Genomic DNA, 14,552 nt, shown 5'->3' on the forward strand with positions numbered 1-14,552 from the left:
TTTGCTAGTTGTACATTCTTTTTTATTTGGTTTGTTGGAATTGTGTTTGTACATATTTAGTGGTTAAGTACATCCACAAAACTGTTTCCATTTGTAACAGATCATAGCACCAAAATAAAATATCAAAAGCTTTAATCAATCAAAATCCAAAATATGGATCTCATATTGCTTTTTTGCCATAAAAAAATCTAATTTGATCGTGCAAGTCATTGCTAGAGTTTCTTTTTCTATATCTGGAAACAACTAATCAAATACTAACACTATCATCTTTATTTATCAAAAATAGTTAAATTAAACTGTCAAATTAATTAATTACCGAGCAAATTAACCCAGCTTTTCAAGTTGAAAGAAGAAATTCACCTTTTCTCAAAAGCAATGGACATCTAAATAAATATAAGCTGCAGTATTTTAAGCAGCAGCAGATAAGAGCAAGAAGACAACTACTCGCACTATAAAATCAATAGGGCAGATCAAATTGACTGATACAGAAGCAATTTAAGCAACTATTAATGGCGATTCCTGTTCCTACTCGACAGCTATTCATCAATGGTGAATGGAGGGAGCCTGTCCTCAAGAACCGCATCCCTATCATCAACCCTTCCACCGAGGAGATCATCGGTTTCTTTTTTTCTCTCTTTTCATCTGTTTTATCTAATGGAAGAAATGCACGCCTATAACTTCTGATTTGTGAGTTTTCTTGAAATTTGTTCAGGTGATATACCTGCTGCTACTTCAGAAGATGTGGAAATTGCAGTAGAAGCAGCTCATAAAGCGTTTTCCAGGAACAAGGGCAGAGATTGGGCTTTCACGTCTGGTGCTGTTCGTGCTAAGTATTTACGTGCTATTGCTGCCAAGGTATACTTTGATTGGGCTACTTATCGTTAATTTGTAATTTCAGATTAATTGTTTTTCTATCAAGTATCAAGTTTCTGTTACTGATGATCACTCATCTCTTTTCTTTTGTTCCTAATCTGAAATAGAAACAATCACTTATTTGATGGAAATGGAATTTAGTAGATCAATCATTGAATTAGTCATGCGGTATATTATGGTGGTGAGGCTTTTTCTTATGTTATAAAGTGACGTTTAGAAGGCATGATCAAAGAGATAAGATGTCAAAGTAACTTTTCTACATTTAAAATACCTAAACGCGATTCACTTCCAAGAGCAAGATCTGCTTGTTTTTAACCCGCTTCTGTTTTTTGCTTATGGTAGCTCGAAAATTTAGGTCCTGTTTTTTTTTTTTTTTTTTTTTGCAGATAACTGAAAAGAAAGCTGAAATAGCGAGACTTGAAGCACTAGATTGTGGAAAACCATTAGATGAAGCAGCATGGGACATAGTAAGCTTGAAATCTTAACCTTATCACACTTGGTATTGTGTGCATAGCTTTACATGTATCTGCATCTTCCTAGGATGATGTTGCTGGATGCTTCGAATACTATGCGGACCTCGCAGAAGGTTTGGATGCGAAGCAAAATGAGCCTGTTTCTCTTCCTATGGAAACATTTAAAAGTTATGTTCTTAGAGAACCTCTTGGTGTTGTTGCATTAATCACTCCATGGTATTCACTACTGCTCTATCTTAAAATGTTTATGCACTTTATGCATTTGTTAATAAGTCGCAATTGTATAAAATGTTTTTCAAATTATCACCAGATTGCTGCTCCTTTATGGTTATTTCATGATTTCTCAACCTTAGTAACTTGTGAAATGCATGATCCATAAGATTTGAATTTTTCATGATTGTAATGATATTAGCCATATTACTACATCCTGTATCCCAATCGTTTCCACATCCAATAATCTGAACCACATGGATATTGGATGATCTGGAGTTCATGGATAATTGGTTTCCTCCATTTGTGTTTTCAGTCAAGAACTTTGTCTCTTATTCATACTTGAATTTATTCCTTGATGTCCAAAATTAGGTGTTTAGTTTATGGGTAAATAATTTATTAGTCCCCTAGTTTTTACCTAACACACTGTTTAGACCCCATATTTTGAAAAACACATTTTAAGGTCCCTATCTTTTACCAATATTAACCTTGTGATCCTTTTATCTATTTTTTTAGATTTTTAACCCAACATATCTTAGCTTTTAGGACAACCACAGTATAATACAAGTTGACCATGTTACTCTGTTATTTTATATATATCTGTTTATGCTAAAATATAATGATTACAAGTCTAAAAAAATAGACAAAAGGACCAAAGGGTTAATATTGGCAAAAGCTAGGGACCTTATAATGTGTTTTTCAAAATAGGAGGACTAAACAGTGTGTTAGGAAAAAACTAGGGGACTAATAAATTATTTACCCTTAGTTTATTAGTGGTGATTATTGTGAATCTCTTTTTTCTTTATTTACTTTTTTTTCTAAATTTGATCACAAATATTCAACTGTCTTTTAGTTCTGGTTACAAATTTTTATCTTTGCTTCACTACTGCCAATTGTAGTTATTGTAATACTTCAACAGCCTTATACTTTTTTACAACAAAACTTTATGTCTAAGGATTGCTTGCCATATATGTTGAAGGAATTACCCAATGTTGATGGCTACATGGAAAGTGGCTCCAGCCTTGGCAGCAGGTTGCACAGCGATACTGAAGCCATCTGAAATAGCATCAGTGTATGTCCATAATTTATGTGTACCAGCATGAACTTTAACTGATGGATCATGTTATGTAGCTAGGCCTTTTCACTTTCAGGACTTGTTTAGAGCTGGCTGAAGTATGTAGAGAAGTTGGTCTTCCCCCTGGTGTCCTCAATGTTCTAACTGGGTTGGGTTCTGAAGCTGGTGCCCCTTTGGCAGCTCATCCTCATGTTGACAAGGTTTTGATTTTCTGTCATCATTTGTTTAATTGCCGAGTCCTTCAAATTTTGTTTTGATAAATATCATCTTCGAATTATGTGTACACCTTGTACAATTGATAATGGGTTCTTAACAGATTGCATTTACTGGAAGCACAGCCACAGGAAGCAGGATAATGGCATCTGCAGCTAAGATGGTCAAGGTATGCTGGTGTGCTAAACATCTTTTTTCTCTGCTAGATGCTCTTTCGTCTGAGTTCTGCCAGCTACCATGTTTTTTTGCAGCCGGTTTCCATGGAGCTTGGTGGGAAAAGCCCAATAGTTGTATTTGAGGATGTTGACCTCGACAAGGGTTAGTTCTTTTTAAACTGATTTTGAAACTTTAGACTACAAGTGACTGCTGGATAGTTGAGTGCTCCTGTATAGTGTGTTGATTGTGCATAACAGTCTTTTGGCATCTGAGACCATTATATTTGGCAAAAAGTTAAATTTTTTGGTACAGGTGTTTGTTAATCATAGTTCGTGTATTATTTGATTCAACAGCTGCTGAATGGACTGCCTTTGGTTGCTTTTGGACAAATGGTCAGATATGCAGCGCAACATCCCGTCTCCTTGTGCATGTAAGTGTGATGGTTAGATATTTTACATCCCTTGTGCATTTAACATGACGAACCACACATTGTACGTGGAGAGTCAGTGATACCAATTGTAACATCCCGATCCAATACCATGTAGATATTGTCCGCTCTGGCCCAAATCCAACACCTTGGGCCTCACGGCTTTAAAACGCGTCGGCATGTATTGGATTCATCCCTTACTAATAAGCCCCAGTCACTCTCCCTCCATTTTCGATGTAGGATTCAGTTCATTTCTGCCCCCATCGCCATCCCTTGTAGGGCCCCTCCTTGCTCAGGCCTTGTACCCGGCGCCACCCACTCCGGACTGCGTCGTTACAATAAACTAGATAAGCAAAGCACATACTGTAGCACTAAATTAAGATAACTAATGTAAAATCCAGTATGAGTGGAATCATCTTAAAAGTTTTTGTGTAACATTAAAGAACAAGGATGGCAAATTTGTTGGACACATTAATGTCTTAAGCATTTGTGATCACTAACACATGATATACACTAATCATATTAAGTAAATGAGCATCGGAGCTCGACCATGAAGTGAGAACCATTTCTAGTATTATAAACAAATTAACAGATAGGAAGATATTGTATTCTTTCTTTTTTTCTCATTAAATCCTCTTTGAAGGATTTCTGAAGTTATTCGTTTAGTTTTCCCTTCAATTGCCTTTGTGTTGAATCCTGCCATTGCTACATTCTTGAAGCAGAAACTAACTAATCAAATTTTCTGTTAACTGAACTCAAAATCACCAGTATTCTTGTAGCAAAGACTTCCCATCTCTTTGGGTCTCCAATCTAGAAGCCTGGAACTTAGTTCCAGACAGATCTCCAAGTCAAATAGTTCTAAGACTTCCTGTAGTTGCCAAGAAATCATAGAAGATACTAACAAACAAAATCGTAATTCTGGAATTGTTTAAACAAACGTGTAAAAGAGATGCTCACTCAAAAAGATGAAATGACAACCAAATATTTTTATCAGAACATATATTACTGCTTGCTTGAAAAATTCTTCTATCTTCAAAATTTTATTTGAAGTCGGACTGTTCTTCAAAAAATTGCACTCCTAAAGATCAGCAATAAAAACAAGTCTCTTTTCTGGGGACTAACGATGAAGAGAGTTTACCAGGCACGATCATAACCACCTAAAAGCTTAAGAGTAGATGGAGAACCTTTGGTTTGGTGCCACAGGTTACATGTTTAGCATACGAAATTTTGTATAGAATTATTTGCTTCCTTCTTTATAATCATAAGATGTACTCCCAATTTAATGTCTCAGGAAAGCATTGCAACAGAATTCCTTGACAGGCTAGTCAAATGGTGCAAAAATATTAAAATATCAGACCCCTTTGAAGAAGGCTGCAGACTTGGTCCTGTTGTCAGCGGATCGCAGGTAAGAATTTTGTTACGTCTTAGGTAGTAACTCCTTGTCCTAATATTAAATTTTCCATGGCACAATTAATGCTCAGATCACTTTTCATTTAGAACTGTTAATTCAAAAATGTCAATGTTGACTGTTCAAATAATAGTTTTAGGTAGAGACTATATCGACTTATTCAGATAAAAGTTTCAGTATATTAAACATGCTGTTTAACTTGTTACTTCATTGCTGCAGTATGAGAAAATACTAAAATTTATCTCTACCGCTAAGAGTGAAGGTGCAACCATTTTATCTGGTGGGGATCGTCCAAAGGTATGCATTATTTAGTTCTGCTTTTCTTTTCCTAACATTCTGTCTATAAGTTCACTTACGATATTGGAAACAAAATGACAGCATCTGAATAAGGGATTCTTCATTGAACCAACCATCATTACTGATGTAAATACCTCAATGCAAATTTGGAGAGAGGAAGTTTTTGGACCTGTTCTTTGTGTAAAAACATTTAGTACTGAAGAAGAAGCTATTGAGTTGGCGAACGACACCCAGTGAGTTGATGTTTTTATCTAAAAAATGATAATACATCTTCCTTAATATATGTTCGGTTATTTAGGTTGTATTGACACTGAATGGATGTATCACAGGTATGGCTTGGGTGCTGCAGTGATATCAAATGATCTGGAAAGGTGTGATCGTGTGAGCAAGGTAAGACTCGAAGCACGTAACACTAATGTGTAAAAATTAGTAACAATGATACAAGTAGTTTATATGAGTAGTGAATCAAATTTCCTTCATATGCCCGTGTTGTGCAGGCTTTCCGGGCAGGTATTGTATGGATTAATTGCTCACAGCCATGCTTCTGCCAAGCTCCATGGGGAGGCATCAAGCGAAGTGGTTTTGGGCGTGAACTAGGAAAATGGTATGGCCTTAAGTTTGAGTTGCAGCTTATTTTGTTTAAGATATGAGCTGACCTTAACGAACAGCTATTGATAATTGTAATTTGATTTATGCAGGGGACTTGATAATTACTTGAGTGTTAAGCAGGTCACCCGGTACATTTCAGATGAGCCATGGGGTTGGTACCAGTCCCCGTCGAAGCTGTAAGCCGTCTTTGCGAGAAGTGAATGACTGCATCAGATGTGCCGGAACCATTTGAATAAAGGAAGAGTTGTATCTTTTCCTAAGTTTGGCGGATGTATTAAAACTGGCATCATTGTATGGGTTGTCATGTTAGCTGCTCTTTAATTAGGTGGAATAATAATAATAAAATGATGATAATTAGCTTTAAAGAGATGCTAGCAGGTAATCAAGCAGTTGCAATTATGGGACAACCAAAATCTCAAATTAACCCAATACTTTGAGCAGTAATCGATTAAGCCCTTATCTCCTATGCTATTTATTTCTAGTATATTAGAAAGTTGAACTTTTGAATTTCACTTTTTTAACGATTCTATAGTCAAGGATTAGATGAAGTAAATTTGAATCCTAGTGGGCAGATCTTGGCGCAGATTAAGAGGTGGAAAATTGCAAAATTTGTCAGCCCTGGATCTGGAGACAATAATCATGAAGTTAGAATTACAGGATAAGAATTCCAATTTCCAAGAGAGCCTCATCACATGGGAGTAGTCTGCACTCTGCAGCTTCATTTTATCCTAAAGAGTAACAAAGTGTAAGTAACAATCCACTGGAATGACCAATTTTTCAAAATTTCATGGGTAAAAAAAATATTAATTAACAAGAGGTATCAAAACTGTCATTTTTCTAATACTAAAACGGAATTTATCCACTTTCTAAAAGCAGATTTATAAAGGAAGACACCTAACGCGAAGACGTTGCATGTGTAAGCCACGTGTTAGATGTGGTGCTTTAGTGACTTGCAAACACTCAAAATTTGGATTTTAGAGAAATAACAAAATTTTATTACTAAATATTGTAACAAATTAAATTTTATTACAACGATTCTAGTGGTTGGTTTGACCATTATTCCATATGGGGTAAGTAACAATCAAATCACTACCACTAATGATGGTCTAACATGAACTTATATCTAATTTTGCCCTTTTAACATTGAAGGGCGGTTAAGATGTAATAACTTTTTCAATGGAATGTTTATTGCATTTTCATATTGGAGAATTACAAAACTAGTACCTTTTAAGGTGTTAGTTTTTTTTTCTAGCTCCTTTTAAAAAAACTCACTAAAACTAACACATTTCAACAAGTAACTTCCAAGTTTACCCTCATCTTCTTCCTTAACATAACTGTGTGTTTGTCTTTCCCTCTCTCTCTTTCTCGCGTTCTCTCTCTCTAAAGAACAGAACAATCTACAGAACGACTACGAATACTACAACAATCAATCCAACTCACAGTTCATATAACAAAATTTCTACAATCATATAAGTTTTTCATTGGTTTTTAGTTTCATTGAAAAGATTTAAAGTTTAGTCAATTCATCGTTAAGATCTAGCAGGTTGTTTCTCTACAACCCAATCTATATTGTTTCTCTTCATTTTTCATGTTTTACTGATCGTGCGAACCCTAAAAACAATGACATTGTTGTCTAAAAATACACTTTGATTGGTATATCAGTTTCAGACATTTTTTCCCGACAGTGTCGATATCTGTCGATTTATGTCGATATCTGTAGATATTTATCGATATCTGTCGATATCAACAACACATATCGACAAATGTCTACAGATATCTACAAATACAATATCTACAAATATCGATAAATATCTACAGATATCGACACTGTCGGGAGAAAATTTGAAACTGATATTCCAACCAAAATCCATTTGCAGATAACAATGCCACTCGTTTTGGGGTTCGCACGACCAGAAAAAACATGAAAAAGGAAGAGCAACAATATATATTGGGACGAGATTGCTGGAAAAAGGGTCGTCTTCTTCCTCCTCTTTCGTTCGACGTTCGCCTTCTTCTCCTCCTCTTCCTATCGCCGCCTTTCGCTTCTCCACCTCTTTGAGTGTGTCGCCGTCACTTCTCGTTCTTGCTCCTCTTCCTATCGCAGCGTTTGATACGTTAGAGAGATGAAGTTCTGTTAAGGAAGAAGATGAGGGTAAACTTAGAAGTTACTTGTTGAAATGTGTTAGTTTTGGTTAGTTTTTCAAAAGGAGTTAGAAAAGAAAACTAACACCTTAAAAGGTGCTAGTTTTGTAATTCTCCCTTGTCATGTTTGATTGCACGTTAAAATTATTGTAATGGAATGAGAAATTTATATGTTAATGGCTCGTTTGGTTTACCTACTGTTTGCTGTTGCACTTTGCTGTTTTATCTGCTTTTATTAAAAAAAAAAAAAACTACTTTTTAGTTATAAAAGACAAACAGAAAGTGCCTAACAAACACTTAAAAAGCAAACAAGATAAGAAAAAAATAGTAATCAAACATTCCCTAAATTTTGTTCAACTTTTGTGATACATTACATTAAAAAAATGGTGAGAATTTTCATTACATTTAAAGCATGTAATATTCAATTTTTACCTTTAAACTTACATCTAAACATTTCACTTGTCGAATCTCATTTCTCATTATTTTCAAAAACGTAAAAAAAAATGAAAAACTGAAAATGAAAGAAAAGCAACAAAAAAAAAACGGAGAAATGAAAAAAAAGAAAAAAAATGGTGAAAATAGAAAACGAGAAAAATATATACAAAATACTATAAACTAATTTCACGTTTTCATATTTTTTTATTAATTTTAATTATGTAAATAAAATTTTATAATTATATTTAATTAAACAAATATAAATATTGCAACAATAATTACATTTAATTGTTTTTTTAATTTATCAAATAATTCGCTATATCATTCAATTATATTACAACTTTAATTACGTTATAGTTTGATTATATTATATTGCATTACAACATACCAAATAGATTTTAAATCAGTTCGAAATGATACGAGGCAATTGATAATTTTTACTGTGCTGATAATTATCATCTTAAATTAATTTAATTAGAAATATCAAATTGATATTTAAATTTTATTTTCGACCGAACAAATATCGCCTTAGACCCAATTGCCCACATGTGTGGCTAACTTCATGGAGTATTTTATATCCAAGTGATTGCTCCACAATAAATAAAAGATGTAAAATAAATAACCTAAATTAAGAAACAGTGGAGACTTACTACTATCTTATCAATTTCCATTTATGATTCCGAAAGTAATGTTTAACTTAACACTCATCCATCTATTCTCTAATTGGCAAAGTTTCAAATACTTGAGTCTAGGCTTTTAGCAGGATAAGTCAATATAAATTTATAATGGAGAAGTGAGATTTCTTACTTTAATGTGCGATGATATCAAATACCATCTATTTTGGAAAGTGTCATCTGAATGCATGTCAACGGTCAAATTAGTTAAAGGTAGGAATTGGATTCCTTTACCATTAATGAGGCTTTGTATTTATAGAAGTTGAGAATACGGTGGAATGTATCTTATGCCTTTAGATTCTTGATTATCAAGCATTGTGGACTTGTTGTTTGTTAATCTTGTCTTTAGACATGTAAAAGTGGGTTTGATGGGCTTGGCCCATGAACTCACATTCTTCATCAATTAGTGTCGCCTCCTTGGTGTGAGCAAACCATTTAATAAGAGGTCCGAAAAGGGAGGACGGATGGCAGTGGCTGAGACCGGGAGCTAATATTTGTTGTGCGGCATTAGATGATTGTTGGCTCGTATGAGTGTCACGTGTCATTTTAAGGTGGTTGTTTATTGTGCTATAAAATTTAGGCGTGCTTCTAAAGGAACACATGTAATTAAAAGATACAATAAAGTGTCGTGTCAAAGTGACACGTGGGTTGAGATTACTACATAGACAATAACGGAAATGACTTTTCAGCTTCCCACCATTTTCCCTATAAAAATGGTGGAATTTGTCTCAAATGAATTTTTGCCATTTTTTAATTCCTTTTAAGAGAATGGAAAAGGCAAAATCGAAAGTAGAGGAAACAAAAAGTCGTGACTTCGTTTGTGGTAAGCATTGTTCGCCTAGAGAAGCGTCGTCTTCCTCGTTGCCAAAAAGTTATCTTCAGAAGAATGAGATCAGTTCCCTCTCCTTAACTTCTTCTTAAATTTGGATTTTTTCATGTGCTTTCAAGTGGGTGTTTTTGGGTTATTCACTTGGTGAGTATGTCTAGTGAGGCTCCTAGAGAGAAAATAGGACTATTAAGCAGGGTCCTCAGGGATTTGACTTTTGTTGATACCATTAGAGTTAGGCAGAGGAAGAAGAATGAGGTTAAGGCCGAAGAGGTTGCGCTAGAGGGTGGTCAGACCATGAAAGGAAAAAAGAAGAGGAAATCGGTGGGGGAAAACCTCAAGAGAAGAGACCATCGTTGGTTAAAAGAAAATCCTTCTTACTGCAGCTGGTGTCTGTAATCCATTCTAACTTGGTAAAGATAGAGGTGTTGGTTCCCGAAAATTTGTTCAACTTTGGATATACTTTGGTCAGTTTATACGAGGATATGTGAAAGAAGGTATGGCCCAGAGGCCTCGGGGACCTAAGTCAGAGGGAGCTCGGTTTGATCTTCAAGGGGAGCGAAAAGCTCTAGATTCAAAGAGGTTGGAGGATGTTTGGTCAATCATTATCCGCAACGATCTGACGGTAATATCTATGGTTTATCGGATCGGGAAGCCATACTAATTATCAGCTATTCTCCAGACTGCGAGGGCCAATGATTGGGTTGAGGCAAACAAAATGATCGTATATGAAGAACATTTTGAGGCTGAGATGTGCCTTCCCATGCTGTCTTTCTTTGTTAAAGTACTAAAGGAATTCAATATCTGCCCCAAACAGATTCACTCGAATGAATGGCGAATGATGGTGGGGTGGGGTTGTCCATTTCATCACGTGAGACTAGTTGGCATATGGAGCTTCTAGTTTGGTCCATGTTGTAAGGGTACAGTAAATCGATTCTCTTGTGAAGTTTATGAGATCAGATCGCCACATTTTCCTGATTGAGGGGGGACCTCTCCTATAAGGGAAATGATAGTCACTGTTATATATTTTCAGAAAATAAATAAAGGCAGTTATATAAAGTATGATATTGAATTAATTAAAGAAGAGTAATAATGCGTCATAGCGCGTTTTATTGATAGTAACACAGGAGTGTTTGCACATTCCACAAATTGTTAAGTGGTTCACTGGTTAGGTATGTTAGTTTGTAGGATCACTTGTGGAGATTTGTTATGACCGTATAAGGTCCCTCCCAAGTTTGCCTTTCCCAAAAGGGGGATTGTGATGTTGCAATGTCCCGCAACACTACATTGACCACTTGAAACTGCATGCTAGAGCCTCTAACCTTAATATCGGGTTGCTCGCTATTTGTAGGCAGTAATAGTTAGGAGTGAGTTAAGCCGCTTTTAGTCGATCATTTCCATCAATGAGGGCTTCCTTATTTGATTCTTGCTCATAAGTTTGGACCCTGGGGGATCGGAGGTGACTTCTGTCGGGGCCATTGACTTTGCTCAATATGTTAGAAAGAAATGAGATTTTCCCATTATTATGTGAGGAGTCATTCGATATGACCAAAGCAACGAAGGATAGATCATTTTCCCAGAAGAGGCCTTTGTCATATAACCTTGCTTTGAGACCGCAAAGGATGGTTCAGTTGGTCACCTTTGTTAAACCATAGCTCTAAGGATGGGCAACTGATGTGAACCGACTCTGATCCCCCATATATTGTGAAATCCTTCAAATAAGGAGCAATCAAATTGTTTACTGGTGTCCATTATAAAGGAGTGTAGGACTTCAAAGCAGTCAAGGACGTTCTTTTGAAGGAATGAGATAGTGTTCTCTGCAGTAATATTTACAATTGGTTCCACTTCAACCCATTTGGTGAAGTGATCAATAGCCACGATCACGAAATGCCTTTGCCTGGATACTAGTGGAAAAAGGCCCAATATGTCTACTCCCCCAAAGCGCAAAGGGCCAAAGTGTGGCTATACCATTGAAAGCGGACCCTGAAAGATGACAGGAATTGGCATATACCTAGCAACTTTCATATTTTTTTACCAAGTCCTCGATATCTTTATCTATATATGGACAGTATAAACCTTAGAGACGGGCCTTCGTGGCTATAGTTTGAGTGTCCTGATATGAACCAGAGACCCCTTAGTGAATTTCCTGAAAGCAGTGGTCGCCCTCCTCTTCCAATATGCATTTGACCATGAGAGAATAGTTGCTTTCCTGTATAGAGTCTCATCCGAGTAAGCATACCGCCAGGATTGATAGACTGTCAAGATGCTTCCATCTTATCTTTAGGCAGTGTCCCCTCGGTGAGGTATTTGATGATAGTGCTCCTCCATCCCCCCTAAAGCTGCATCTGCTGAGTCAATTTGGAAAATGCAGGTTTCGAAGATGGAAGGTGCGAAAGTTGTCTCTATGAGGATGTTTTGGTAGTAAATCGTGTGACCATATAGACTGGGGATATTTGGAAGTTAGTGCTTATCTGTATGGGGTTTTATAATTGTTGGATCAATTTAAGTTACTATTGTATCTTACATTGTTTATAGCAATGGTATGATGATTAGTCCTATTAATCCTAGTAGGGGCATGAGATAGGGGGATCCTCTTCTCCTTAGTTGTATATTATTTACTCAGAAGTTTTGTCTATGATATTGAAAGCTGAAACTGATGGTTGTATTTATGGTTGCAAGGTTCGAATTGGTGCCCCCGGTATTACTCACCTTCTTTTTGTTGATGACAACTTTCTGTTTTATTAGAGCTGACTTGGAGAAGTTCCAATCTATTCTTGATATTCTACAGGCTTATGAAGCTGCATCAAGTCAAGCCATCAATCACAATAAGTCTAGTATTTTTTTTAATTCGAATGTGCTCCCAAATATTTGTGATTCTATTTCTTCTGTGATGAATATGCATTTTAGGCCTCCATTCTCTCATATAGCGGTGCAAGAAGCATATTTTAAGCTTCCTGAAAGATAAAAAGCAGGCTTGTTTCGGTAGCTAGAGTTTCATGTTCTTATCTAATGTACAGAAAGATGTGATGTTAAAGTGTGTGGCTCAGGTGTACCTACATTTTGCATGAACACCTTTCTTATTTCCAAATCTATTTGTGAAGAGCTCCAATGCATAATGAACTCATTTTAGCGGGGTTCGAAGGAAAATGGCAAGTGAAATATCCATTGGTTTAGTTACTTTAAACTCTGTAGTCGGAAGAATAATAAGGTTCTTGGTTATCGTGATTTCCATAGCTATAACCTTTCTCTTCTTGGGAAATAGGGTTGGAAGTTCATTAATAATCCTCACAATTTGGTCAGTAAGATCTTCAAAGGTAAATAATTTCCATATAATGCTTTTCTTTCCTCTGGATTGGGCATTAATCCTAGTTATGTCTAGACAAGTTGTGTGGAGTGCCAAGGATGTTCTTTCTAGAGGGCTATAGTAAAGAGTGGGTAATGGTACATTGATTGGGGTTTGGAAGGATTTGTGGTTAATCAAGGAGGAAGGTTTTACTATTGTTTCTCCTTGTGCTGAGGGGGTGGAAAATTTTAAGGTAGCGGACTTGTTTATCCTAAGGATGTGGGTGTGGGATAAAGGTTAACGCTAGCTTTCTCCGGCAAGAAGCTGATCTTAGTTCTAGTATGGTGCTTCCTTTCTGTGCTTGTGATGACAAGTTGATTTGGCATTATACTCTAAATATGTGTTACTCTTTTAAATCTGCATACATAGTGCTTGATAATGTGTGGAACTCTCAAGTTGTGGTTGATGGTTGGAATGGTTCAGGGAACCTTTTTCTTCCACCTTGATCAAATTGTTCCTTTGGAAGTTGTGTTCAAAAAAATTGCCTACACATAATCAGTTGTGTGGTAAACATGTCTCAGTTCCTATCAGTTGCTTATTTTGCACTACTATCGAGTATGATTATCACCTTTCGTTGGTTGCCTTTCTGCCGTGAATTGCTTGTCAGCGACCGGATTGCAAGTGCCAAATTGTGAGGTCGGGGAAGTTGGGGGATGTTTTCTTCATCTTTGCGCTTTAACACGAAGTGTTATGGCGAAGAATTATGCAATTATTTTGTGGATTATCTGGTTGTGGCGTAACGCGTTACTGTGGGATGGAAATTGCAGTCCACCCTATGCAATGCTTGACCGCGCAAAGGCATGAGTTCCTGAGTGACAGCAAGCTCATCGCAAGGGTCATTCTGCGGAGAGGCCTTCTCTAGTCATTCCTCCTGAGCGTTGGTGTTGTCCAGCTGAAGGGTTCATAAAATGTAATGTAGACGTAACCATATTATGTGAAGTTGGTAAGTGTGGCCTGAGTGTTGTGATTCGTCGTAGCTGTAGCAATTTCGTCGCTATGCTTAGCTCCTACTACGGTGGTTCTCTCGAAGCAAAGTTGGCGGAGGCAGTAGCTCTTCGCCAAAGCATCCGCCAGGTCATCTCTCTCGAATTGTATAATGTTTTGCTCGAACTGCCTCACTTCCTCAAATTAGGACCATATCAAATTTGGATGCATTATCCAAGATTGTCAAAACCTTATCCTTAATAGATCAAATTTATGAGTGTTTTTTGTTCTTAGATTAGTGAAGGAGGTTGTTAATTTTGTAAGTTTTTTTATTCATAGTTAGTTAACTAATGTTTTTTCTTTTGTCCGAATAAAGCGTTTTCCTTCTAAAAAAGGAGGATACATAAGAGTAAGAATATGCGATGGGATGTTTAATCCAATGATTAATGGCGAAAGATGTGAAAGCT

The 14,552-nt window shown here is 36.4% G+C and overlaps 1 protein-coding gene across 1 annotated transcript; it reads left to right on the top strand.

Annotated features, from left to right (window-relative positions):
• Positions 1 to 389: 389 nt before the first annotated feature.
• LOC136231135 (aminoaldehyde dehydrogenase 2, peroxisomal) lies at positions 390 to 6,205 on the top strand. Its single transcript, XM_066020420.1, has 15 exons — positions 390 to 618; positions 713 to 855; positions 1,260 to 1,340; positions 1,414 to 1,562; positions 2,536 to 2,628; positions 2,708 to 2,831; positions 2,948 to 3,013; positions 3,096 to 3,162; positions 3,354 to 3,430; positions 4,719 to 4,832; positions 5,055 to 5,132; positions 5,214 to 5,365; positions 5,462 to 5,522; positions 5,630 to 5,736; positions 5,831 to 6,205. The coding sequence occupies exons 1-15, from the start codon at positions 510 to 512 to the stop codon at positions 5,919 to 5,921; spliced, it is 1,512 nt and encodes a 503-aa protein (XP_065876492.1). The 5' UTR covers positions 390 to 509; the 3' UTR covers positions 5,922 to 6,205.
• The last annotated feature ends 8,347 nt before the right edge of the window (positions 6,206 to 14,552 follow it).

Source organism: Euphorbia lathyris, chromosome 1 (genome assembly GCF_963576675.1).
Source record: "Euphorbia lathyris chromosome 1, ddEupLath1.1, whole genome shotgun sequence".
NCBI classification, from domain to species: Eukaryota; Viridiplantae; Streptophyta; class Magnoliopsida; order Malpighiales; family Euphorbiaceae; genus Euphorbia; species Euphorbia lathyris.

Bases quoted from the DNA above. Each gene is read 5' to 3' on its own strand.
- LOC136231135 (XM_066020420.1), top strand. From the start codon at position 510: ATGGCGATTCCTGTTCCTACTCGACAGCTATTCATCAATGGTGAATGG. The intron at 3,014-3,095 runs GTATGCTGGTGT...GTTTTTTTGCAG, and splicing joins CTGCAGCTAAGATGGTCAAG to CCGGTTTCCATGGAGCTTGG. The intron at 5,366-5,461 runs GTGAGTTGATGT...GATGTATCACAG, and splicing joins GAGTTGGCGAACGACACCCA to GTATGGCTTGGGTGCTGCAG.